This window comes from Fulvia fulva, chromosome 4 (assembly GCF_020509005.1).
Source record: "Fulvia fulva chromosome 4, complete sequence".
Classification (NCBI taxonomy): Eukaryota; Fungi; Ascomycota; class Dothideomycetes; order Mycosphaerellales; family Mycosphaerellaceae; genus Fulvia; species Fulvia fulva.
The window spans coordinates 1,004,004-1,028,398 of NC_063015.1; the positions used below are offsets into that span (position 1 = coordinate 1,004,004).

At 54.5% G+C, this 24,395-nt stretch overlaps 13 protein-coding genes across 13 annotated transcripts; 1 reads left to right on the top strand and 12 right to left on the bottom strand.

The window, feature by feature from the left end:
* Positions 1–115: 115 nt before the first annotated feature.
* On the bottom strand, positions 116–1,703 carry CLAFUR5_04099 (Vanillin dehydrogenase; the record flags this gene model as incomplete). Its single annotated transcript, XM_047903247.1, has 2 exons — positions 116–1,113; positions 1,178–1,703. 2 exons carry the CDS (start codon positions 1,701–1,703, stop codon positions 116–118), a joined length of 1,524 nt encoding a protein of 507 aa, XP_047760720.1.
* A 519-nt stretch (positions 1,704–2,222) lies between these two features.
* Positions 2,223–2,852, bottom strand: CLAFUR5_04100 (uncharacterized protein; the record flags this gene model as incomplete). Its single annotated transcript, XM_047903248.1, has 2 exons — positions 2,223–2,614; positions 2,702–2,852. 2 exons carry the CDS (start codon positions 2,850–2,852, stop codon positions 2,223–2,225), a joined length of 543 nt encoding a protein of 180 aa, XP_047761326.1.
* Positions 2,853–3,308: 456 nt separating this feature from the next.
* Positions 3,309–5,028, bottom strand: CLAFUR5_04101 (Dothistromin biosynthesis peroxidase dotB; the record flags this gene model as incomplete). The annotated part of the gene is made up of 6 exons (XM_047903249.1): positions 3,309–3,752; positions 3,804–3,956; positions 4,013–4,105; positions 4,159–4,443; positions 4,501–4,586; positions 4,656–5,028. The coding sequence occupies 6 exons, from the start codon at positions 5,026–5,028 to the stop codon at positions 3,309–3,311; spliced, it is 1,434 nt and encodes a 477-aa protein (XP_047761325.1).
* Positions 5,029–6,779: 1,751 nt separating this feature from the next.
* CLAFUR5_04102 (uncharacterized protein) lies at positions 6,780–7,206 on the bottom strand (the record flags this gene model as incomplete). The annotated part of the gene is made up of 2 exons (XM_047903250.1): positions 6,780–7,126; positions 7,185–7,206. The coding sequence occupies 2 exons, from the start codon at positions 7,204–7,206 to the stop codon at positions 6,780–6,782; spliced, it is 369 nt and encodes a 122-aa protein (XP_047761324.1).
* Positions 7,207–7,469: 263 nt separating this feature from the next.
* Positions 7,470–8,705, bottom strand: CLAFUR5_04103 (NAP1-binding protein 2; the record flags this gene model as incomplete). Its single annotated transcript, XM_047903251.1, has 1 exon — positions 7,470–8,705. One exon carries the CDS (start codon positions 8,703–8,705, stop codon positions 7,470–7,472), a length of 1,236 nt encoding a protein of 411 aa, XP_047761253.1.
* Positions 8,706–9,593: 888 nt separating this feature from the next.
* On the top strand, positions 9,594–9,902 carry CLAFUR5_04104 (uncharacterized protein; the record flags this gene model as incomplete). The annotated part of the gene is made up of 1 exon (XM_047903252.1): positions 9,594–9,902. The coding sequence occupies one exon, from the start codon at positions 9,594–9,596 to the stop codon at positions 9,900–9,902; it is 309 nt and encodes a 102-aa protein (XP_047761323.1).
* Positions 9,903–10,325: 423 nt separating this feature from the next.
* Positions 10,326–11,622, bottom strand: CLAFUR5_04105 (Dimethyl-sulfide monooxygenase; the record flags this gene model as incomplete). The annotated part of the gene is made up of 2 exons (XM_047903253.1): positions 10,326–11,318; positions 11,395–11,622. The coding sequence occupies 2 exons, from the start codon at positions 11,620–11,622 to the stop codon at positions 10,326–10,328; spliced, it is 1,221 nt and encodes a 406-aa protein (XP_047761322.1).
* Positions 11,623–11,711: 89 nt separating this feature from the next.
* CLAFUR5_04106 (uncharacterized protein) lies at positions 11,712–12,310 on the bottom strand (the record flags this gene model as incomplete). Its single annotated transcript, XM_047903254.1, has 3 exons — positions 11,712–11,741; positions 12,004–12,080; positions 12,160–12,310. 3 exons carry the CDS (start codon positions 12,308–12,310, stop codon positions 11,712–11,714), a joined length of 258 nt encoding a protein of 85 aa, XP_047761321.1.
* Positions 12,311–13,700: 1,390 nt separating this feature from the next.
* Positions 13,701–14,109, bottom strand: CLAFUR5_04107 (uncharacterized protein; the record flags this gene model as incomplete). Its single annotated transcript, XM_047903255.1, has 2 exons — positions 13,701–14,039; positions 14,095–14,109. The coding sequence occupies 2 exons, from the start codon at positions 14,107–14,109 to the stop codon at positions 13,701–13,703; spliced, it is 354 nt and encodes a 117-aa protein (XP_047761320.1).
* A 375-nt stretch (positions 14,110–14,484) lies between these two features.
* Positions 14,485–15,972, bottom strand: CLAFUR5_04108 (Alpha-1,2-mannosyltransferase MNN23; the record flags this gene model as incomplete). Its single annotated transcript, XM_047903256.1, has 1 exon — positions 14,485–15,972. One exon carries the CDS (start codon positions 15,970–15,972, stop codon positions 14,485–14,487), a length of 1,488 nt encoding a protein of 495 aa, XP_047761319.1.
* A 437-nt stretch (positions 15,973–16,409) lies between these two features.
* On the bottom strand, positions 16,410–17,885 carry CLAFUR5_04109 (uncharacterized protein; the record flags this gene model as incomplete). Its single annotated transcript, XM_047903257.1, has 1 exon — positions 16,410–17,885. The coding sequence occupies one exon, from the start codon at positions 17,883–17,885 to the stop codon at positions 16,410–16,412; it is 1,476 nt and encodes a 491-aa protein (XP_047761318.1).
* A 449-nt stretch (positions 17,886–18,334) lies between these two features.
* CLAFUR5_04110 (putative ubiquitin-conjugating enzyme protein 17) lies at positions 18,335–21,244 on the bottom strand (the record flags this gene model as incomplete). Its single annotated transcript, XM_047903258.1, has 2 exons — positions 18,335–19,534; positions 19,646–21,244. 2 exons carry the CDS (start codon positions 21,242–21,244, stop codon positions 18,335–18,337), a joined length of 2,799 nt encoding a protein of 932 aa, XP_047760393.1.
* A 2,639-nt stretch (positions 21,245–23,883) lies between these two features.
* Positions 23,884–24,301, bottom strand: CLAFUR5_04111 (uncharacterized protein; the record flags this gene model as incomplete). The annotated part of the gene is made up of 2 exons (XM_047903259.1): positions 23,884–24,002; positions 24,079–24,301. The coding sequence occupies 2 exons, from the start codon at positions 24,299–24,301 to the stop codon at positions 23,884–23,886; spliced, it is 342 nt and encodes a 113-aa protein (XP_047760401.1).
* Between the last annotated feature and the right edge of the window lie 94 nt (positions 24,302–24,395).

Here is a 24,395-nt window from a genome sequence, read left to right on the forward strand (position 1 = left end):
CCTATTTCATAACATCAGCATATCGTCAGCATTGTTGCGATGGCGAAGAACGATGGAGTGGATGATCCGGTGGCATAGTATGCACTCTTTGCCAATCGTCGGCTTGCGCATTCCTCTACGACTCGATGTAGGACACAGTCTTCAACTTCAAAAACTCCTCCATACCCCACTTGCCATTGAAACGACCCCATCCACTCTTTTTGACACCGCCGTGTGGGAGTGAGTACTCATCGTGGACACTCATCGAGTTGATGTGGATGGCACCTGAGTCAATCTCCTTCGCAATCTTCAAGCCACGGCCCAGGTTCTCCGTGAAGATGGCGCCGGACAGACCATACTCGGTGTCGTTCGCGAGATCAATGGCTCCCTCGTCGGTGTCGACGGGAATGAGAGATACGGTTGGGCCGAACGACTCGGTGTAGAAAATGTCCATGTCCTTCTTGACATCGGTGATGATGGTCGGTCGGATCCTGTAGTGGGCAATGTCCTGCTCTTGTGCATCGCCATACAAGACTGTGGCACCCTTCGAGACTGCATCTGTGCGGAGCTTGTGGTTCTTCTCTACACCTGGCTTGGCAACTAGGACTGGGGATTCGCCCTTGGAGGAGTAGATCTTCTCGGTTGCGCCCTTCAAGGCCTCGGCGAACTTGTCCTGGATCTTGCGGTTGACGATGATGCGTTCAGTTGACATGCAGATCTGACCTGCGTGCATGAAAGCACCCAGAGCACACTGGAAAGCGGAGTGTTCGATATTGGCGTCTTCGCAGACGATTGCACTCGCCTTACCACCAAGTTCCATAAGTACAGGCTTAAGCTCTTTGCCAGCTTTGGATGCAATGATGCTGCCTACACCGGTGGATCCAGTGAAGTTGACCTTCTTGATCGCAGGGTGCTCGATGAGTGCATTGGTCACATCTGCAGCATCGGCAGGTCTGTGGTAGACAATGTTCAGAACTCCGTCCGGAAGGCCGGCTTCCTTGAAGATTGAGCCTATGATCCAGTATGTGCGAGGCGAGAGCTCGGAGCCCTTCAGGACGATAGTGTTACCGGCTGCGAGTGCAGGTAGGAAGGCGCGGACACCGAGAATGTACGGTGCGTTCCAGGGTGCGATACCTAAACCGAACGTCAGAGTCTGTACAGCCGATCGACAGATGAAGTTCCGCTGAGAGCAACATACCCAAAATGGCTCCATACGGCTCCTTGAAAACAAGTGCCGCTTGGCCGTCTGCCTTCGTTGGTGGTATAATCCCATGAATATCCGCCGGTCTGCCAGCCACGTCACGCAAATTGTCAATCGTTGTGGTGATATTAAAGTCCGCGAAGGGCCGCAGCGCTCCCGTCTCCTCCATCATGTACTTGGCAGCCTCTTCCTTCCTCGCCTCCAAGATGTCAGCAGCCTTGGTGAGGATCTGCCAGATCTTGCCAGGCTTTGTCTTGCTCCATGGCTTGAACGCCTTCTGTGCTGCTTCACAAGCCTGCTGTGCCTCTTTCACTGATGCTGAAGACGAGGTCCAGAGCTTCTGGCTGTTGGTAGGGCTATCGACGTCGAAGGTTGTGGATGTTGTGACCTCCTTTCCATCGATCCAGAGCGGCACGGGGCCTGAGAATGTGCCATTGGCTTGTGTACCCATCTTGCAATCGTTGTAGTATCCTGACTTTGCCTGCTCTTCGATATGTTCCTCCAGTGTCACTCTGCTCTTCATCGCCTCCTTCTCACCACGCCCCACCCAGTGGGACACAGCCCTTCTTGTCCTCCATGTCAGCTACCCAGTCCGTTACCCAACATCGCACCCCGTCCCGCATAATGCCCACTTCTTCCAGGAACCGCTGCTCGCTTGCTGCTGCCGTGATCCGTTTCTCTCCACTTCCGGTGGAAACAGCTGGGGTGGCTGCCCCGAAGAGGGTCGAGATTACTTCGGCAGATGCAATCGCACTCCTGTTGCTGCGGCTTACTAAGTCGTACGTCAACGTCTACGAGGGTCATATCTCGGTGTATAGGTCACTTCTCCAAGCAGTGCTTGGCATGACATGGCGAGATGAGGTAGGATGAAAAACATTGACGTTCGCCCAGCAGGGTGGGAAGGTTCATCTGGGGGTCAAATGTTGGTGACGATGATGTCTCGGCTGCTCGGCCCACGCTCGGGATGCTTCTTTCACTCGGCTTCATCTCAGCCAACCCCTAGACATACACAACGCCACAGACTCCAAACACCCCAGCAGAATCAGCAGTTGGCAGACCCGAAGAAGCCCTTCTCTGGTGCCGAGCCAACACTACGCAAGAATCCGATGGCGCGGAGCCGATTGAGCTCGCGACGCATTGCGGCCATCTCAACACCAGCCCTAGGAAAGTAAATGTTGAACTGGCGCATCACACCAGCAACGATATCTGCGCTGTTGGGCAGATCTTGGCTGTCGGCCCAGACAGCACCCACAATCGCCTCGACACAAGCAGCGGCCAGATGGAGATCTTTTGGACTGCTGGTATTGCAGTCCGAGGAGGTGACAGAGCAGCCATTGAGCATTATGCAGTTGTCCAGGAGCCGCATCTGCAATGCTTGGTAGGCCATGTACCGGTTGGTGGCCACGCCGTACGACACGATTTCGTTGTAGACCGCTAGGAATAGTTAGTATCCTACTCACCTATATGATGCAGATGGAACCATCTTCGGAGACTTTGAGTCGACTCAGGGTCAAGACTTACGCATATCATCGCCATAATCATTCCAGTACGCTCTAGTCAGGAGCGCGGCGATCTCCCTAGCCCCCACCAATGCAAGCCCGTTCTGGAATGGCGGGAGCTTGCTTGAGTCCACGAACGTCACTCCATCTCTCTTAAACCCGCGGTACTTCATGGTGCAAGCCTTCTCCAGGATGCTACGGTCCTTGAACTCGTACGACAGGCGAGTGATCTTGGATGGCGCAAGGAGCGTGCAGTACACAATCTTTTTGGAAGCCCGAGTATCGCGATTGTGGCGGCAAGGAGCCTACTGGATTGCCTGATGACCAAGGGTGACGCTTCCTCACAGTGGCTATACGAATCAACACATCACTGGAAGCGTGCTGAGGTTCGTCTTCGACACTGGCGCGCATTGAAACTCCTATACTGGCGGATGTGCGATCTACTAAGCAGCCATGCTGAACGATACGATTTGCCCAAGTTCAAAATTCAAATGCATGGCATTCAGATCGAGGTTCTAGTTGCACTAACTTTGGCCGTGTCGATTCCTCCGCTGGCGTTACGAACAGCCGGACGACCGCCGGGGTCACCTTAGAATACAACAACTCCATGCGCTCACGCCCCTGATCTCCTAATTTGCACGTGGGAACAACCCTCCCAACAACCCTCCTCCCTGGCCTGGCCGCGATGGTCCAAGAAGCGGTGGCAACGGCGGCAATCTGATCGGCAAATCTGGCAGCGGCAGCGGCAGCGGTGGAAGAGACGGAATAACCAGCGGTGGAAGTCCTAAATCTGGCAAAATAGGAATGTCCGCACCAGAGCCACCATCGTTGGGGTTTGAGGGGCATCCAATGTTCGTTGCGAATGGTGCAAGCTGGGTAATCTGGTTCAAGATGTTGACGGGCAAGTTCACGGCCTGGCCAACCGTTGCTGGGATGGCGGATTGCAGAGCTTGGAAGAGAAGGCAGAGGATTGCTGAGGGAGCGGTGTCGACGAGACGACCATCGCGGATGGCGGCGCCGGAGTTGAGACCGATAAAGTTGTTCTGGCCGACGTTGCCGCCGAAGAGGACGGGCTGTGTGGAGTTAGTAAGAGGCAAGATGGGCGACGAAAAGCTTCCACTTACGTTGGCAATGTACATGGCCACGATTTCTCGGACGACATCGCTGCCGCTGTATGGTGCAACTCTAGGTCTCCAGTTTGGTGGGGCGCGCTCGCCGGAGTTCTCGACGTAACTACCGTCGGCTGCTTTGTCGATGGAGAAGAAGGACATCATGGTCTGGACAGGTCATGAATGTCAGTAGTGGTCTGCCTGACAGACAACGAACGACGTACAGCTTCGTCTGGACTTCCGCCCTCACCCGGAAACAGCTCGTACAGGAAAGATGCAGCTCCGTACAGGAGAAGCGATCCTGGACCAAAGAAGAACTACAACTCTCGTCAGTCATCACTTGGTGGGTCCTGAGATGCAGAATACTCACGTTACCATTCTCAGCCACACTCTGCTGCCAACGTTCCTCGCGATAGACAGAGAGCTCCTGTCGGCCGCAGTTACCCTGGCAAGTCTCCATCATCATTGTAAACAGCGTGGTGTTCAAGCGGAAGTTATTCGTAGTGAAGAAGTCACCACGAGTGAGGGAAGCATCTGCCTCGAACTTGTTGTGACCATTAAGGCCAGGCTGGCTGGCGAGAAGGCTCAAGGGCGACTTGGTGCGGGAAGTCGCATCGCATCCCAGGGATACTTTGCCGCTGAGGAGGTCGCCGTCCTGGGGATGTGGTCAGTCAGATCCGCCTTCGATGCTGGGAAGCAGGGCATGACTTACAAGACCCACACCAGCGATGGCTAGAACATTGGCAAGGTCGAAGCCGACGTTGTACATGTTCTGCTGCGCATCGACCAACTCTCCGTCTATCATTCATCAGTCAAACACACAGACAATCTCCACACCACATCCTCCTGACACCAAATCCAACTTACACGTCACAATCCCATCCCTAGCCAAAAACCCATGGTTCGCCGCCGCATTCAACCCCGGACACGGCCCTCGAATATCGATCCCCGCCCTTGGAGCGCGGAACTCGTGAGCTGTGTCGCCTGGAGCGGGAACAAGGTATCCGCCACGGCCATTACCCGGGAACGGGAAGCGAGCGTTGTTGTATGGGAACTGCGAGCTAAGGGGCGCGGCGTTCTCGTGGTTGGGGTTGAAGGCACAGTTGAGATCGGCCTGACGGCGGTGGCGACTGCTGTGGAGCAGGGCAGAGTCGACGCCTGGGGCGGAGGCGACCCAGGGGAAGGCGAGGGATGTTTGGAGGAGGAGGGGCAGAACGAGGAGCGTTGTCTTGGATGACATTGTGAGAGCTGGTGATGCCGTTGCTGCCCTTGTTGTGTGGGTGTTGTTGGTAGGGGCAGTCTACCGACTTATATCATGTTGGCCATACACAGCAAGATCAACGCACGCTACGTAAGTCCTGGCACTTCTCAGAAGTACCAGCACCACCTGCGTAACGCAAGCCAGCCTCTGACTGCCTTCCTGCCACGAAACCATCAAACGCCTCGGTCTCACTAACAGGAATTACTTTTGTCAGTCTCTGGATTGGCTGGTCGAGTGCGCTATAGTGAGGAGCAATTGCAGATACGAGGAGCCAAGTTCTGCCATGATATCTAGCTGTAAACCCTATTACAGGTGTATGCTTCTTGGCGCGGCCGCACGTGGTTTGTTGCCAGTTAACCTCCGGACGATCGACGTTGAGGTTGCTGCTCTTAGTAAGTTTAAATAATAGAGTTGTGGAGTAGTGTACCACTTTTGCTGCGAATGAAACATAGGTTCCGTGGAAGGAGAGGGAGAGATTATATAGCAAGACAGTCGCCGTCAAGGGAAAGGTAGAACCATGATATTCCACTGCGATAGGGTCTTACATTGATCGCATCTCTACGTCTGAAAAGCTCTTTTCCATCTCATCTCATACGTCAGTGGTTGCGCAGACTGATGCGGAAGGTCCTCGTATGATGGCGTTGTACGAGGTGTACGAGCCATTAAGCAATTGGCAAGCGCAGCCATTCTCGCATCAGTGCTTGGCAAGATGTAGGCATGCCTCGGACGCTTTCAAAAGAACCGGTGATGTTCCCTACGTCCATACACTCTCATCCAAATCTGAGTTCTGAGTTCGTAGGAACAGTCGGAGTCTCGTTCATGATAACGTTGATGATCGACGGCGGCACTGCTGCTTGGCATGGCATGGAAGGGCAGTACACACCACGTGGGAGCCATGAGCGCGCCACATCTTAACAGAGCTGGGCACCAGCGGTTCTTACGACCTCGTGGCAATCGCGGATGTTCTCTGGACAAATCCTTCAAGGGTTGCACTGCATATAGTTCTCCTCATACGCCAGTCTAGCCTGGATCCAGTCTTGAGGGGTACAGCAGTTTGACAGAAAACATTATAGATGGAAGTGCTGCGAAATGCCTCGGACAATATGCCAGTCTTCTTAGAATACTGATCCTCGAGGCGGTCCAGAGCAGTGTTAGATGCAGGAGTAAAACGAGAATCAGTGTTCTCGCGCATTAGGATCTCGATGGGACTCGCGCCGAATGCGAGAGACAGAGACGAGGAGACGAGCGAGGTCGTCTGGGGAGGAGCGTGTCTCGTCCTCCCTCCCTTTGTGATATGGCGTATGGAGGGTTCCATCTTCCGATGTCGACACACATACCATTCCACACGGACGCCGAACCTGCGCAGGCACTTAGCAGCACTTCATTCCTCCGAAACCCGATCAACCGTCCACCCTTACCCCGTGGCCAGCACCTTGATGCACCGCACTTCAGCTCCGCGTCAAGGATACAGGAGAGGACCAAGCTACTGTCGAAAGCCGTCGTCCTGTTCCAGCGAAAAGTGAAAAGGCACGGCGTCACGCCGCTCTGGGACGTTGTGTACCGCTCGCTCAACCGTGATTCCGGCAGGCAGATATCTCTAGCCGTGCATAGTATGAAATCCCTGAAAGGCTCTTCCTGGCGTATCTCTTGGGGAAAGACCTGGCAAGGCAGAGGTACAGCTCGACAGCAGGACATCTACCCGCGCGACAATGGCACCTACACACCACACCCTATCTCCTCGTACTCTTCAACAACGCCTCGGCATCCCCCACAACCTCATCGTGCACAAACCCATCATCAACGGCCGTCAACCAAGCCCAAGCAACCCGCACCGCCTCCTTCTTATCCGCCTTCGCCTCATCACGCTCCCGTGCCACCTTCACCCGAACCCTCTCACTCTCGAGCCAATTCATGTGCATTGTGTGCACCTCATCCTGCAGCTCCCGCTCTTTCACTTCCGCTTCAGAACGTGCTTCTTTGAGTGCCATATTCTCCCTTGTGAGGGCGGAAAACTGGGCTTGACTTGCTGCGAGCTGCTGGTGGAGTGAGGCAATTTGGGTGCCTTGTTGAGTGATGACTATCATAAGGCGCGTCAGTTGCAATTTCTGTGGGTGGTGGTAGACAGGAGGTCATACCATCCGCTGCGCTGGTCGACATGGTGGTAATTTTACAGGTGTGGTATGATATGCGCTGGTCAGAGTATGGTATGTGAGGCGTGTTGTGGTGAGGTTGTCATCGGCGGCGGAGGCATATGTCGTGCAAGCGCAGGCAGTTCAAGTGACGCCACAATGAAGCACGTGCACTTTCACGGTCAAGACGCACATAACAACAGCCAAGCCTCTCAGCCGGCTCCTTCATGCTTTGAAATAATCATCTAAATCGTAATCGTCGCCGTGCGCGGCGGTTGACTTTGACTTTGTCTATGACATTGCTGGAACTTTGTTCTCGTCAGACCTCTTCGTCGCCTCCTTGCTGGGTAATAATGATTGTTGACTGACCTGTGCACTGGCATTCGCCTCGAGCTCCTTCTCATCAAGCGACAACCCCTCCACGTCCGGCGACAGATCCTCGTCATCATCGATGAAACCGCCACGTTCTTCGTCCCAGCCTTCAATGTCGCGCAGCAGCCGGACGTACTGCTCGGGTATTAGGCCTTGCTCGCCTGTTTGTGGGTTTTCTGCTACGAGCCAGCCTTGGCCGTGGCGGTATGCGACTAGCACGGTCTGGCCTTCTGTGAGTTGCAACTCGTTGTCGTTTTCGGGGTCGAAGCTGTATAATGCAAGACTTGGTCCGGCGTACTCCTCGTCCTCCGGTCCTAAGCTTTCCCTCTGTGGCGAATGTGTCGAAGGCTCCGCGTCGAGTGGTATATCTTCGTCGGGATCAACAGGCTGACTTGTGTGAAAGCTCCTACTAGGTAACGTGCCAGCGGAATGGGAATCCCTACGTCCCGATGCGACCAGCTCGCCATTCTCAGCCTGCCCACGACTTTGCCGTAATGCGTCCCTCCCAGCCGGATCATAATACTGCGACCCATCCGAGTCTCTGCTTGCCCGATTACCACTCTCTCGCCGCCTGCCTCGCTCATAGTTCGGGATGTCTGCGAAAGATCTGCTCTTGCGATGCTTACTTTTCCGGAAGCTGGTCTCATCGTCGCCCCAATCATCTGCACTGGCAAAGCTAGTGCTAGGTAGCGGCTCCATGTCTGCATGATCGGGATCATGGTACATGTGACCATCTCCTCCCCATGGTCCTGCACCAAACGTGCCTCGTCCTGGTGCTGAGCTCCCCTCCGCGGAGTCGGACATCCTCCGTCCTCCGTTGTTCGATGCCGAGTGAGGTGTACTCGCGCCTGGAGCGTCCTCGGGCGATGCGCCGAAGTGCATGGGGTGGAAGGTGGGATATGCAAAGTCTCGGACTAGCGCATAGGGCAGACTCGGGTGAACAGGCGGCAAGGTGTTCGAATGTGGTCGCGACCGTGATGCTCGTTTGGAGTACGACGACAACCTGTCCTCGGCGTGGGCAGGTATGCGATCTCGTTTCCGGGGGTTTGCCTCGTGGTCCGGCGGGTCTTCAGCCTCGGGTGACAGCGACAGAGTCGGCACCGCGTTTGTGTCCATGCCGGGTGGTGATGGTGATGATGATTTGGAGGTGGCCATGATGGTGTGTATTGCTCGACTTGGTGCTGCGCGCTCCCACTTCTCGGCTGGCGGTCGCGACTGACTCGGTGCCGCTCAGTTGTGCGCAGCTGACAACCTTCAAGGCGCAGGTCTCAACTCTAAGTCAGGCTTCAGGCTTCGTGCTGTGGGCGTACTCGATGTTGTGTATGGCGGTGTTCCTTATGCGATGGGAGAGCGGCGGGAGAGGATGGAGGCGAGAGGGGCGCCTCGGACGCTCGTATGCGATTCGCGCGCGGTATGGTGTGTGTCTGCGGGCGCGAGATGTGCGTGCGTGAGAAGCTTGAAGGGAAGGTGCCAGTGGGTGCTCACTGCTGGGTGGATGTTCTGGCGGGCGTCTATTCTTAGGGCACTGCGACGTGCTTGCAGTGGCGGGGAACTGTCCCAAGCCCGCTCGCCGCTCGCTCGGCCCTCACAATCTGCAACGCGACTTGCAACAAACAACAATCAGCTGGTGTGCAAGGTAGTGGGGCTTGCAGTAAGCTTCGTGCGAGAAGGAGAATGGAAACCACCCAAGGCACACGTCTTCCCAGCATGACACACCATTCTGTTCGTCGCTGGAAGCGCGGACGCTGCCGTTGAGGCGGGCGCAGGCGCACGGCCGGTGTTTCACGTTGAAACGAGGACTCGGCACACTAATTCTAGCACGGCACGTGAACGGAGAGAGAACCAGAACATCTCCGCATCCAACAGCAACCCTTCAATCTTCCTCACACCACCATTCCACATTCACTGCGTCCATCCGACGTGCATATGTGCAGCTCCCATATGCTGTGCTCTCCTCGCTAACAACACACTACACACTACTGCCCTCGTCGCACTCCCTGGACATCTCCTTATACCAACACCAGGTGCATCCTACCGTCAACCATGTCGGAAGCTGCACCTGCACCTGACAACACTACCAACATCTTGAAACACCGCCTCCAACACTTCTTGCAGAAGCGGGAACCACCCAAGACTTTCTGCCCTTCCGATGTCGCAAGGGGCCTCACCACGCAGGACCTGTCAGACTGCCATTTCGACTCTTGGCGCGATGCTATGCCCGCCATCCGCGAGACCGCCTGGACAATGCGAGACGAAGCACTTCTCGAAGTCGTGCAGAAGGGAGAGCCAGTGGGCCATGTCGAACTCAAGGACATCAAAGGACCCATCCGCATTCGACGAGTCGCATCCTAAACTACAGCACGGTTCCGGTCGAAGTCCATGCTATGTGCCTCGGTCGACGATCAAACATGCACATGCTCGACACCGACCACTCTCACCTAAGGCACGAGAATGTGCTAGATCGACGGCTTGGATCCATATGAACCACGTGCGACCAACTGCCGTGCGCTACTGTCGCCCCATACCGAAACTGTCGGGCAAGGAGTTACAGCCATCACCAGCCTGACACAGCAGATATGCATAGCTGCGGTAACAGAGCCCTCCGATGTATTGTATGCATAGGAGAGTGATATGAGGTCGCTGAGCAACGCATGGTCTTTGTCGTGATGCATCGAAGCGATGTCGATGCTTGACCCGCACGGGCTGGCTGCGTCCCTTAACGCAGGCATTGAGGCATCGATGGCGGTCAAGGACGCTTGTGCCTGGCTGACAGACTTATCTGAGATTCTCCAGTACCCAGTCTGCTATCTCTGAGCTCGCACCGCTCTGGCAACCGTCACCGTTGGCTCCTCCATGCTCATCGTGCGACCCCTCCGCTGGTGGATGCCATATCAGCTTGGCCGCAGGATGAGCCTCAGGAGGCTCCCTTTGTCCAGGCTGCTCATACAGATTCTCTCTGTAAGTACCACCAGGCGCACAATAATCCTCCCAAAACAGACCACGCCTCCGCAGCTCAGGAACCAACATCTCAATCACATCCTCGAAAGTCTGCGGCATCAACGCATACGCAATGTTGAACCCATCAACCCCACCCTCTTCAACCCACCTCTCCATCTCATCCGCCACTTTCTCCGCGGTCCCTACACACGTAGCCCCCAACCCGCCCACCACAATATGCTCCGCCAACGTTTGTTTCGTCCACTTTCCGCCATTCACGTCCGGCGCCGTGCTAATGAGCCCCTCGATGTAGCTTCGAATCGCATTACTCTCAACATACCTCAACTCTTCATCGTCACCATAAGGCCCCATGTCCACACCTGTCCAGCCGCCGAACAACGCCAAAGCACCCTCATAATCTCCATACTGGATGTAATCTCTGTACTTCGCATCCGCTTCCTCCTGCGTCCTACCAAGAACAGGACAAAATTTGGCCAGGACCTTGATAGAGTTCGGGTCTCGACCTAGCGTCGCTGCTTTGCTTCGAATCTCGGCGACGTTCTTGGCCACTGCGGCGGGTGAATGCTGAGATACGAACACTGCCTCAGCGTGCCGGGCGGCGAATTCTTTCCCTGCTTTTGAGGTCCCGGCTTGATAGATGACTGGTGTCCTTTGTGGCGAGGGAGCGCAGAAATGGGTTCCGGGAACTGTGAAGTGTTTGCCTTTGTGGTTGATCTCGCGGACGAGCTCTGGATCGGTGTACACCCCGGAGCCACGATCGAGTTTGACGGCGTCAGACCGCCCGGAGGCGTTCATGAGTTTGTAGACAACCTTTGACAAAGGTCAATCAGCTTGTCGACCGGCGACTTTCTCAACCTCCACCACCAAATTTCGAGATGAAACTCACCTCCATATACTCCTCACACATCTCATACCTCTCATCATGACCCAGATTCTCCGCCCCATTACTCAAATTCCTCGCAGCAGAATCCAGATACCCCGTCACAACATTCCAGCCCAGCCTCCCATTCGTCAAATGGTCCACTGTACTGAGGCGACGGGCGAGGTGGTAGGGCGCTTCGTAGGTTGTTGAAATTGTTACGCCGAAACCTATGCTTTTCGTTGCTGCTGCCATGGCGGGTCTGGAAACGTGAGTCAAAGATCAGGTGTTGCGGGTTGGCGATTGGGGTGTTTGCTTGGCTTACACAACAGATAACGGCTCGTTCACGGGCCATTGGGCGCCGGAGCGGATTGCTGGGGAGAGGTTGCGGGGGCCGTTGTAGACGTCGTAGCCGCCGAGGACGTCGGCTATGAAGATGCCTTGGAAGTGGCCTCGTTCCTGTTGGGGTGGGGTGGGGTTAGTGGTGGTGGTGGGTTTGTGGTGGGTCGTTGAGGGAGGGGGTTAAGTGCGTGGGATTAGAGCCAAGAGGGGAGAATGACAATGCCTGGGCAATGTCTCCTTGTGGTACCGTCGTGGAGTTTGGGTGGTGTAGGCTATCGAATGGTGTGTACGTACCAGGAGCACAGCTAGGTCAATCCAGTGCTGGATTGAGTTGAAGTTTGAAGACTTGTCGTCAGGATGTCGCCAAAGACCTGGACTTTGGTGGCCGGAGCGTATGGACTGGTCAGCTCATGATGGTCTATGCAATTACTTCTTGACTAGGAGCCTTACACATCTCCACGAAGGCATTGAGAATCAGCTTCTTTCGTGGTGAGGAGCGGGTCGTGCCATGGGCTCCTCCGTTGCTGATGTGCGAGCCAACTCTGTGACTGCCGAGTCGATTTGGAATACTGCCATTACCATTGCCGAGTGAAGAGACCATGATGATACCAGACCAGATTCGAAGATGTATTGCATGTCCTTGTTGTTGCTAAGGTCGATGGCGATGCGCGGGCCGATCAACCGAGACTCCCCACTTTGCCGAAGCTGCTGGCGCTCTCCGGCCTCTCCCTCCTTCTTCTTCTTCTTCCCAGCCATACCCCTCGTCCTTGTTGCATTCATCCTTCACGTTAGAACATCATGTCGTTCCGCGCGTCTTCATTCCACCGTCGACAGCCGCATCCGACCTTGATCAGGATAGATCGATGCCATTCGGCAAGGCCAACCTTCTTTCAAGTCTGTCAACTGGGATCATCTGCGGCCGCCATTGCTAGGATGTACCATAACCACGATCACTAACCACGACAGCACGCCAACATCGAAAGCCTGATCTGCCAATGACTGATATTAGCCGACCACATTATGTCAGCTGCGGACAGCTGAATTTTGCGGCTCAGAGGACGCTACAGTTTTTCCCTTGATCTTTCATGTAGAGACTGCGAGCCGCTTCATCCAGCCCGTGAGCGGAACGAGAGAGCACGTCGGTGCAGAAAGACCTCACCTGGAACTACCGACCGAAATCCTCGACCAGACATGTGGACACCTTCCGCTTCCCTCGCCGATAGTGCTTGGCCGAGAACGATGGGAGCATCTCGAGCTGGCTCACGGCGCAAAGAAGTCCTCCCATGCCGACATCAAGCCCCAGACAAACAACGATGAGTATGCGGCACGACTCAGCACCATTGCGAGCATCGCAATGGTGTTGTTACATGTATCCTCGATCGGGTTCATCCAGCACGAGAACAAAGTCCATACCGTGAGTTAATTGACTTTCTGTCGCATAATTTGGAGAGACTTGTCGTCTTGGTGGCTCGGCGACCATCGGCCCCTTTCCAGCGCGATTGCAGCAGGGGTGAGTCTTCAAACACTGGAGCACTTGACGAGACCGCGGACTATAAAGGCATCCGCACAGAGATCCGTTGCATATGCTATCGTTCGCGAGTGTTGTCGATACGCCGCCGCTGCACCTTCGACGCTGAAGGCGAAACATATCGACCTTGCATGGAGCTCCGCGCTCGCGGCTGAAGCTAGAGAGCTATTTGGACATGATTCTGCCTGGAATATTGAGCCGATAGTGGATGATAGCGAGCTGACATATCCCAGTCCCGTCTTGGGCGTGAATGTCAATACCCAGGACCGCGATAAAGTGTACAAGGATTAGTCGCAGCGAGATCCGACCTCCATAGTCGTGAGGCGAGTGTGATGCATGTAGCTGTAACTCACAACTCGACACATCTTTAGCAAGCCAGCACCACAAACCAGTATCACAGCACCATCAACACACATCGTATCAAGGCAAAGCACGAAGCGGTATCCCATTGCAAACAACGTATCTACAGCCATGCGACCAGCGCAGAGGGCGATTCATCCTCTCCCTCGCCTTCCCCTCGACCCAAATCTCCACGCCCCAAAACAAACAACATCTCCACCTCATCGCGAATCTTCTTCTTCTTCTTCTTCTTCTTCTTCTTCTTCTTCTTCTTCTTCTTCTTCTTCTTCTTCTTCTTCTTCTTCTTCTTCTTCTTCTTCTTCTTCTTCTTCTTCTCCTCCTTCTCCTTCTTCAGTGCTGCCGAAGCAGCTGCGGCGGTGGCGTGCTGGACGCGCTGCTGACCGTAGTAGGCCAGCAAGCCCACTACGGCCATTTTCATGCCGTTGATGATGGCGGCGGTGGTCTGCATACTGACGTTAGTGGAGGTTGCTAAGGGGAGGGATAAGGATTTTGAGTACGGTGGTTGGAGGCATTGTGGCGGCGGTATTGTTTATGTGGTACTATGTCGCTTGGTTTGGGTTGTGGTTTGCTCAACTCAACTTTCACGCTCGCGAGAGGGTATAGAATAGCCGCACTTAAGCGATGGGTTCCACGCTATAGCTAACGGCTATGATGCTATGGGGTTTGCACTGCGAGCTTTGTCTTCACTTGCAGAAGCCGGGTGAGTTCTGCGTGAGGCATGCGGCAGGGCGGATTGCGCTTCTTGTGAAGAAGCCAGGACTGAAGCACGGATAGTGATGCCTCCTGAACAAGATCATCTCCCATTTCAGGGTGATTCCATTGCCCAAAGCGCCCAGCGCTCCATTGATCGACCTATTGCCACGCTACGGACAGCAGTATCTCCCGCTTCAAGTACCACTACTAAACTCCCCACTATCAATCAACCAATACCCTCCCACCTCCTCAAACACCTCATTGAACCCCTGCACCAACTCCCCAAACGGCCTCGCCTCCACATCCTTCATATCAGTACACATCTGCACCCCCACGCTCTCCGGCTTATGCTTCCAGTAACTTGCCCCATCAAACTTGATCTCCGCCCTCGTCAATTCCTCCGCATCGTACGGCTTGGTACCAGTCTTATACGCGTGAAAAATGCCGCCATGGCTCGCCCTCAAGAATGTCATAACTTGCTTATCCATCGTCTTCAACAACCCGCCATGCATAAACACCACACGCCCATCCTCGCGGTCCGGGTGGAATTGAGCAAAATGGTGGCCGCAGAAATGATCAGGTGCCATTTTGATTCCTACAGTGGCGAGCCAGTGGGCAGGACGGCCGTAGGTTGTTTTGAGGGCGTGCCAGGCGAAGCGGAAGGTATCTTTGTCGCCGAGGAGGATGTTGTTGTAGTATTCTGAGTTTTTGTCGTTGATGAAGAACATTGCCAGTTGCAGGTGGTACCAGAATTTGCGTTTGTCGATGAGCGCTTGGCCGCTTTCTTGTTCGTATTCGTCTTTGCGACAGGGTGTGTTGGTTATGGGCCAGACGGGGTTCTGGACTCGTGTGCGAGCGATGTCGGGCCAGAAGACGGTGCCATGTTCCTTGTAAGTTTTCGAATTGAAGAGATCTTCGGGCGGGATCGTTGGGATGTTATCGCTGTCCATTAGGAGGATCTCAGCGAAGTTACTGTTAAGGATCGCGGCGGTCTTGAGTTGGTAATTTACATGCACTATTCCTCCGAGCTGGACGTGGTAGATGTTGGTAGGGGAGGATAGGTCGTTGTAGGTAATGAGAGGCCAGAGGGTCGACAGCTCCTGCTTCTTTTCTTCATTCATCTCATCGCCCCAGTAGTGCAGTTCGACGGGGATAGAGGATCCTAGTCTCTTCAATTGGCGAAGAAGGACCTTAACGCGGTGGAAACTCTGACTCTGTCCTCCAACAATTACAATTCCGCGCCCGTCCAGCTTGCTAGAGATGTCGCCGTAAGGGATCGTGCCATACATCATGAAGTCCTGCCATTGTGCCCGTCGTGCATCCAGGACCAAGTCACTCGTGTCGTTGCGAACCCAAGCAGTGTCGACGAACCCATTCTCTCCTCCATCGAACTGGAAGTTCACACGTTCCAGGTCTTGAGGATTCCAAGCACAGCCGGCTTTAGCTTCCTTCATGGATACGGGCTTCAGCTTGAGTACTTCCTCGAAGTGCAGCCACCAGTCGTCCGCATCGGGTTTTGTGTTACCGTTCGTGTAGATGTTGTCCGTCAAGCCGCTGGCTTTGTACTGGGCGGGCGTCAGTGGTGTTGGCTCTTGTCCAAGCGAGCCATGCCAAAGCGTCCAGAGGCCCAGGACACATATCGACGCCACTAGGAGCGTGATCAGTGGCCGGAGTCTGAGCATTCTGACGGTCTCGGTGGTGGTAGTCAAGGTGCGTGAGCGTGGTATGTCGAGCGTTGCTCAGATACAGGAGAAGCTGTCGAGGTGAGCATTGTCATTCACTAAGACGCCACCGGCTTTCCAATGTGAATGGCCATGACATAGCCAACGATGAACAGATGCTTGAAGTGAGCAGAAGTGAATTCACGATGTGAAAGTCGCGGGCATGAAGATGCAGTGCCGTTGTGGCTCGCCTCGGCGTCGAGTCTGTGGATCAGCATAAACCTAGTTTACTAAACGAATGAACGTTCGCCAATACATACGCCGATAATGCTTCGCTCGGCTGTGCCTTCCTGTGCGCTGATCCTCCGAGATGTGTATCCACTTGTTGATGTGGTCTTTCATGTGATAGTGCCATACCGCTTGGTTTCTGCGACATTACTACTCGTTACTCTCGTAAATCACTGCCGTAAAATACTCCCCTCCGGACTCTCCACCACCTTCCCATCATACACAAACCCCACAACCTTCTTCCCCATCTTCCTCGGCGGCGGAATCACAACATGATCACAATTGCCCTTATTTTGCGCCGAGATAGCGTTCGCCAGATCCCTCATAACCTTTGTCATCTCACGCTGGCCCGTCATAAGTTCTCGAGCCTGACTGTTTGTAGCCTCCATCCTCTTCTCCAGCTTCTTCATGTTCTCCTGGGCTTTATCTTCAACTTCAGTAGACCGCCTGGCGAGGAGACGGTGGGTGTCCATGTTGGCTGTGGCGAGCTTTTGGATGAAGTCGGAGGTTGTCGCTATGCCGTTGTGCATTTTGGTTTGCGCGTCATCAGTTGATGAGTGCTTTTGTTGAAGGGAGTGGATGGATTTGGCGTTCTGTTCGGTGACGGCCTGGATCTTGCTGAGATGGGATGTGAGAGCTGAAAGTATGAACTTGGGGTCTCCTCCTCCAGGACTCGACTCGCCACTTTGCCTGCTGGACTTTTCGAGAGTTGCGTGGATCTTGTTCAGGCGTTCGGTCATGGGCGTGAGATCGAGGTCGGCATTCTTCGAAGGTGTTTGGACTTGCTTGTGTTGAGCTTCGACGAGTGCTTTGATCTGCTCGGCGTTGCGTTCTGTCGCATTGCGTATAGCTTCAAGATGCTCGAGTAGAGGATTACGTTGCTGTTCAATCGCCTTTCTTACTGCTTGCATCTCATCGACCAGAGGGCTAACATCGATCTCGCCGGAGTTCGCTTCAACTGCTTCTCTTGTTGCATTTTGTGCCTCAACAAGCTCTCGCAGGAAGTCCGTCTGGGTCGTCGATGATGTCTGCAGCGATCTCAGATGGTCTTCACATGGCTGGAGGTCAACATGTTCTGCACTCTGTGTAATAGCTTGTCGCGTAGACTGCTGCGACTCAAGCAACTGCTGCAAGACCTCGACATTGGCTCTAGCACCGGAGTCTAAACCCTCCAAGTGCTTCTGTAGAGGCGACGTCTGGCTATTCCCTTCCACTATTGCTTGTTGTATCTGCTTCAGACGAGTGTTCAGGGTACCCAGAAGACTCGTTATGTGCCCAAGCTCTTCCGTAAGACCTTTGCTATCGACATATCCATTGCTCTTCCCATCTCTTTGCAATCTGTCCGTCTCTTGCTCTTGCTCCTCAACCCCCGTCAATCGTTCCGCCCCATCGCCCTGTCCCTCCACTGTGCGTACATCATTTGCTCTGACATTGCTCTCCAGCGTGCCTTTGCCGTACGATTCCGACAAGCGTCGAGCAATAGACACCGGTTCCTCGCCCGTGCTCTCCAGTCGCGAGGGTATGATCAGTCCCTCAGCATGGTCCAAGACAGGTCTGTACTGTCCATTTGGGATGTTCTTGAGATTACCAGTTGTTCGTCGTCGCCTCGGACTGAGCCAGGACATGGTCGAAGTTCTTTCCGGCATGGTCGCGAAGCTTGCCGTATACAAAGCCTAAAGCGGTGTAGTGTACGACAGAGGTCGATGCAGGAGCACTTTACATTGCAGCAATCGCCTTCTTGAAGCACGAACGATTTTGTGTTATATGCGCGATGACTTATCGCAGAGAGGACGACTCTTTCGATGAGAGAACACTTGCTACGACGATGACGGTCAGGTCTGGTGGTTGCCCGACCAGCTGCGAAGTGACGTGACATGACAGGGGAGTACAGACAAGGATTGAAACAGGTACCGGGAGCTGCGTATCTACAAGGCTCATCGTCACGAAAGGTGCAGAAACCTACGTCTATCAAGCATTGCAAAAAGCGCCATCTCATGCCTCTCGCTATGCTCCATGCAATTCTCTGGCACGCCGGCCAGTCGATCTAACGCCATTATTCCAGTTTGTAGCGTCGCTCTCGAATCGTATGCTCCTACTACTCCATACCCTCCCAGTCGTCGTCACCACCATAGAGTCGATGTCCGAGACGCTCCTTGCTCGATAGGTCTTTCACTGCCTGGCGAAGCTTGACAACAAACGCTGCGAGGTCACTGGGAATCGCCGCCTCATCGTCTTCCTCCTTGGCAGCAGCATCTTCTTGAGCAGCGCCTTCCTCAACAGCTTCCTCAATAACGGGCAGCTTCTCTGTAATTATCTCGAGTTCATCGTCATCGTCCTCCTCGTGAAGTGTCTGCTCCTGGGATGTGGCATCTTGGACTGCATCTTCTTCTCCGCCAAGCTTCTGTCCAGCCCATCCAGTGCCCTGATATGTCGAGAGAATGCCAGGTGTCAGTGATGGTGTCTGCGCAGCCGAGGACGGTGGCTTTGGGAAAGTTGGTAGCTGGGGCAAAGTCGGCGGCAAGAATGATTGCTGGAGGGGCGATGGCAGGTAGGCGTTCGGATTCGGGTGAATGTACGGTGTTGGGTGGGAGTACGGTGCCGGGGTTGGGTTGTAGCCGTAAGGATTAGTGAGGGCAGGAGGCTTGTTTGTTGGCTCAAAGCTGGCCGCACCGAAAGAGAGTACGCTACCACCCAGCTTGTGCCCGGCAGAGCTGAACGGGTTTGCGAACATCTTTCCGCCGAATTTCGACGGTGTTTTCGACTTAGGCTTCGGCTTTGAGTCAGATGAGCCTGACTTTGAGTGAGATGAACCTGCGCCAGGTCCTGTCGTCAGAAACTGCGCGAAATGGGCGCCCAAACTGTGATCATTGTCCTCATCATCATCATCATCATCATCATCATCATCATCATCATCATCATCATCATCATCATCATCATCATCGTCCTCGTCCTCGTCCTCGTCCTCGTCCTCGTCTTGTGGCGCAGCTGAGTTGCTGCCGAGAGTCTGACCGGATCCTTGGAGTGATTGGGTGAAGGGAGGTGGAACCCAACCAGGAGCAAAGGGTTGCTTGGCCTTGCCGCTCTTCTTCTCGCTCGGCTGAGCCGGTGCCTTGTCGACCTTCCACATAGCAATTGTCGTGAGGATCTCTTCTTGGCGCTCTAGGAAGTGCTCCGCAACCACATCACGCCAAATGCCATTGCTCTTGCCTTGAAGCCAACCAAGCATCGCCAACTCGACTGTCTTTGTATGAAGTGTACGGTTGTAGGCCTTGCTTTGATCCGAGCCTTCCAATCCCTGTTTCCAAAGAAGGGTGTTAGCTTTACTCGAGACCCACGTGGTAATGTCTTAGTGGATGGTGCCAGGCATGTCTGAGACAGACGATACCTTTTACCCTTCAGTGCTTACCTCTCGACCTGGTTCGTTCGTCCACGGGTGCTCGCAGAAGATCATGGCTTGAATGCTCACGAGGACTTGGAAAATGCTGCTTTTTGCTGGATCCCACGATGGCCCACTCCATGTTCCGAGAAGCGACAGACAAACTTTCCCGTCTGCGTATAGATTTGGGTTGAAGCGGAAAGAACCGTTGCCTGTAGTCTTAAACTGCATCTGTGGCGGCTTTTGAGGATAATCCGCCGGTAACAGGAGATCAAACTCGAAGAGACCGTTCTCGTAGGGGGTATCCTTCGGTGCCACGATGAGGATCTTCATGCAATCCGGTCTTGTGCTTCCATGGCGGACGAAGATGCCATCTGGCAGGTTCGGGGAGAGCTCAATGATCTCCTTGGTGATACGCTTCATGCGATTCTTGGTCACACCTCCATTCATGCCTTGTGCCGCGTTCGTAAGACTGTAGTTCCTGAGGATGGCGTAATCGAGAACGTCGGCCACGTTGTCTTGGGCAGTCTCGGTGGCTGATTCCAGTGGAGTAGTATCCGCGGTCTCGACAATGAGCACGGCATTGAATGCGTCTTTGAGAGCTTCGCATAGCGTGGAAACACTCTCGCTGTCGAGCATCCCTGAGTTCTTGGCCATCATCTTACACTGGCGGTTGAGACCGGCCATATAGTGTGCAAGTGGCTGTGCTTTCTCTAGTGTGTCTGAGGCTGTGAGTGTAGGAAGTCCCGTGGCAACTCGAAGAAGGTCGTGGCCAGTCTTGTTCACGGCTCGTGGGGTATGGAGGACTTCAGCGGCTGTTGGACATGTTGCAAGACGACGAAGGAAGGTGGCAAGTTGAATGTACAGCGCGGCTCTGTTGGTGATATCGTCCACAGAGGTATTGACGAGTAGATCAGCTGCTCGGTCGAGAATCGAGCCGCGGAGTAGTAGGGTCGGAAGCGCGCTCGAGTCGTCGACCAGGGTGGCTACCGCGGCCATGATACCAGCCGCGAACCGGTCGTCGCCGTCTACAAGGCTCTGTGCCGTGGCAGAACTCTTCTGATCGGTCATAGGCGCGCCCAAGCGCTGTCCCTTACCAGCAGTCTCCCAAGGATCGTCAAGGAGGCCGTAATCGTCAGAGGACTCTGCGCCACCGTAACCCACGCCGTTCGACTCGAGCGAACTCGTGCCACGCATCATGTTGGCGAGCGCGCTACCGGCACTTGGTGGTGGCTGCGCCTTGGGGGCGCCCTTGAGCAGCTTGTTGTGCTTGGTGTATCGGTCGAAGCCCGCAAGCAGAACGAAGCACTCGACGCTAGCAGCTACTTTGCAGCACTTGAGGTCGCTCGGGAGGTACTGACCGCCGGGAAAGATCACGTAGAAGCGAGCCAGGACAGCGTCGGTGGTTGCGGTGATTTTTCTGCACTCGGCGCAGCTCAGGCCCGCCACCCAGGCACGGACGGCTTGTGCTTGTGGGGTGTCATCCACGACATCTCCAGTGCGGTACGCATCGACAGACATCTCTGGCAGGCCTGCGGTGACGTGGTTGGTGTTGTTGTCGGCGAGGGGTGCGTCGCCGCGCGGAAAGTCGAACTGCTTGAGTCGCTTCCTGCGGATCTCGTCGTCCATGCTCGGTTGTGATGTGGCCTACTATCAGTATCAGGGTCAGTCTATTACTCTCGAGTAGCGTAGGCACAAGCGCGCTTACAGGCGATGCGGTGGTTGTATTGGCGGTGGTGGTTGAGGTGAGGCTATGGTGCGGAAAAGCTGGTTGGTGGAGGGTCGCGTTGATGTTTCAAGCGAGAGATGACCAGCTTTGCATCGGGGACCTTATTAGAGGAGCGGTGTTTGACTTACGCAACCCATCGTCTTCATGCACCGTTCAATGTCTTAGTGAACAGTCATGGCATGTTTGTGTCAGGTGAATCGGCTGTGAGGTTGCTTGGGAGAAAAGGCGGGCAGGGTTCAGGCAGCACGGCGGGCAGCATGCTGCTCAGCCCGATCTTTGCGTGGCGTCAACCACCAACACATACATGTGCGACATGCGTATCACGTGCTAGCGACAGGTGAGCGAAGCAGATACTGCTAACAATTGTGCTCCAGAAGCGTGAGGAATCGTCTCCTCTGTGGTTATCGAAGTGCTTCGACATAAAGCCAACAACGCAAGCGATCTGTAATGCGGAGACACATCCACAAGAAAGGGTCGTGGTAACACCAACAATAGGAGCGGACGACAAGGTCTACCGTCGTCGGAAGAGGAAGAGGAAGAGCACGACCATTGGACTGCGACACTGTCGGTAGATCAATCTCGGTCGCGACGGCAGGTCTCTGGCTCATCGATGGATTCTGCGCAGCACCGTAAGCTGATCGAAGGTTGAGAGCCGTACTGGTCTGCGAGAGACTGCTTTTCTCGACGGGCAGCATATTGCGATAGAGGCGGGCATTTGGCTTCAGAGATCGTTGGGGGTCGTGGGCGGTCGTCGTGGGCAGTATTGGCAGAAAGAGCTTGGAAATGCTCGTTGGATATCGTGAGACGGATGTGAGATGTCATTTGATGCTGGTCCACTGCCTCGATGGTGCAGTGATTGTGTTGGATTGTGTTCAACGTCTGCAAGAAGTCAGCGAAATGCAATGCTCATTGTGTCCGGCTTGCTATGGCTGTGGCAGTGTGGCCATGAGCCTACGGCTTGGCTCACATAACCACAAATGCGTCCGGTTCGCACGATCGCAGGGGACAGTTCCGTGGCACTCAATGAAGCGGCACGCTGTGAGAGACAACAGAAGCAATCGAGACCAGACTCCCTGGTGGAAAGCGCGTCCAAATCCGAGCCATCATGCTGCAACGCGACAGTGTCTGCCTCATTCATGCCTCTACAGCACTCCGATAAACAGCCATTGCGTTGCACAATAGCGTATAATGCAGTAATGGGTTAGTATTGCAAAGAAAGCGAGATGGCTGAGGGAGAGAAGGAGTCCATGATGAAAACAGAAGCCAGCTTTCACAATCCCGTGCCCAGCCCAGCATTTCGGGTTTGCCTTTTACAGCTTCCCGACTCCGCTGCGACACTTCTTCACCTTTCCTCTTCACCGCACAAACATCGTCTGTATATTCCAACGATTCGGACTGTCACTAGCCTGACATGTGAAGAAGAAAATCGGCAGTGAGACATGGTTGGGCTCGAAGCCGGCAACGCTCCACCAGGGCCACCGAACGTCCCGAAAGCTGCTCCGCCACTTGAGGATAGGCTCATCATCGTCCCAATAGGTTGAGCTCAGCGGCGATAGCAGACATTTCTACGTAGTTTTTGGAGAGGACAAGTATTTGACTACGCTTCCCACAGTATCGTGAAGTGTTCTACTGCTGAGATCACAGTCCCGTTGCATACATACATTCCTCCTAGCAGCACCTAATATCAATGCCATTTGTAGCGGAACTGAGCGATCGACAACAACATCTGGATTGCGGATAGATACGACTAGAGCAAGCTGTATTCTTGCGAGCAACGATCCGTTCTGAATGTCATACGACTGGAAAGTCGCAATGTCTACCAAAACCACAACCGAGCAAGTACACGACACCACCGCCCAAAATGCCACCAACAACCACATCCGCCACTCAACCGACATCAGCTCCTTCGGCATCGAAGGAGACCTTCGCATCAGCCGAGTCGGTTTGAGGAGGATGGGAAACCTGATGGACCGAGGAAGGCGCAGGGTGTTCCGTCGGAGTTGAAGAGTTTGACGGCTGAGATTGTTTTTGTGGTTATTTGCTCGGCTGGACAGTTGCTTTTCTCCTTCTTGCTTGGTAACATCAATGTTAACCAGCAATCTTTCAAGGCTGCCCTAGGACTCCAGCAGAGCGAGATTCCGTGGCTTGTTGGGGCGTACCTTGTTGCGCTGGGCTTGAGCGTTATCCTCTCTAGCTCGTTGACGGATCTGTTACCTCCCAAATATCTGATTGTGGGCGCCTCATTTGGTCAACGATCTGGAACATCATAGCCTTTCTCACGGTGTCGTATCACCACCGCTCCCACTCCCCACTCCCCACAGCCATCACAAACGCCCCCTCCCCAAACTCCTCCATCAACTCCACCAAATGTCCCACCCTAGCCCCTCCGCTATGCCTCACAACACCGCCTCTCGGCACCTCATCGCCACGCATTCCAATCCTCCCCCAAAGCTGCAGAGATGTCGTCGGAGGCTGGGACACAAACATATACCTGAGGCTAGCCTCCCGCGGCAGAGTTGCCACCATCTCCCACTCGATTCTATGCCCAACGTGGCGAGGGTCCTGGATCATCGGTGCTGGTGACCAGGATGGGGGGGGAGGGGTTGGCGCGAGGAGGCGAGGCGGGTTTGGCGGCGGTGGTGGTGTATTGGAGTCGGACTGTGGCAATATCATCAGCGTTCTCTTCCTTTAGCCTCTCCCAACTCCAAGAGTAGGAGTCGAATATATAACTCACAATCTCTTCCAACCTCCGCACCATCGTCATCAACCCATTGCTGAGCAAGGAGTTTGCCTTGCGGCTTGAAGAAAAGCTCATGCTGCAGGCGCGGCGAAGCTTTAACAACAGCTTCGAGTTCACGGCAGAGGATATCGACATTGAGGGCGTCTTTGAGCGGCAAGGCGAGGAGGACAATCTCGAGGACTTCGGGTGGGAGGCCGCCTAGCGGTGAGTGGTCCATCGTGACGCGGCGATGTGGTGTGGTGCTGTGGTGCTGTGAAGCAAATTTGCGTGGCGAGATAGGAGCTGGCGTTGGGAGTAAACAAGTGCGTCAC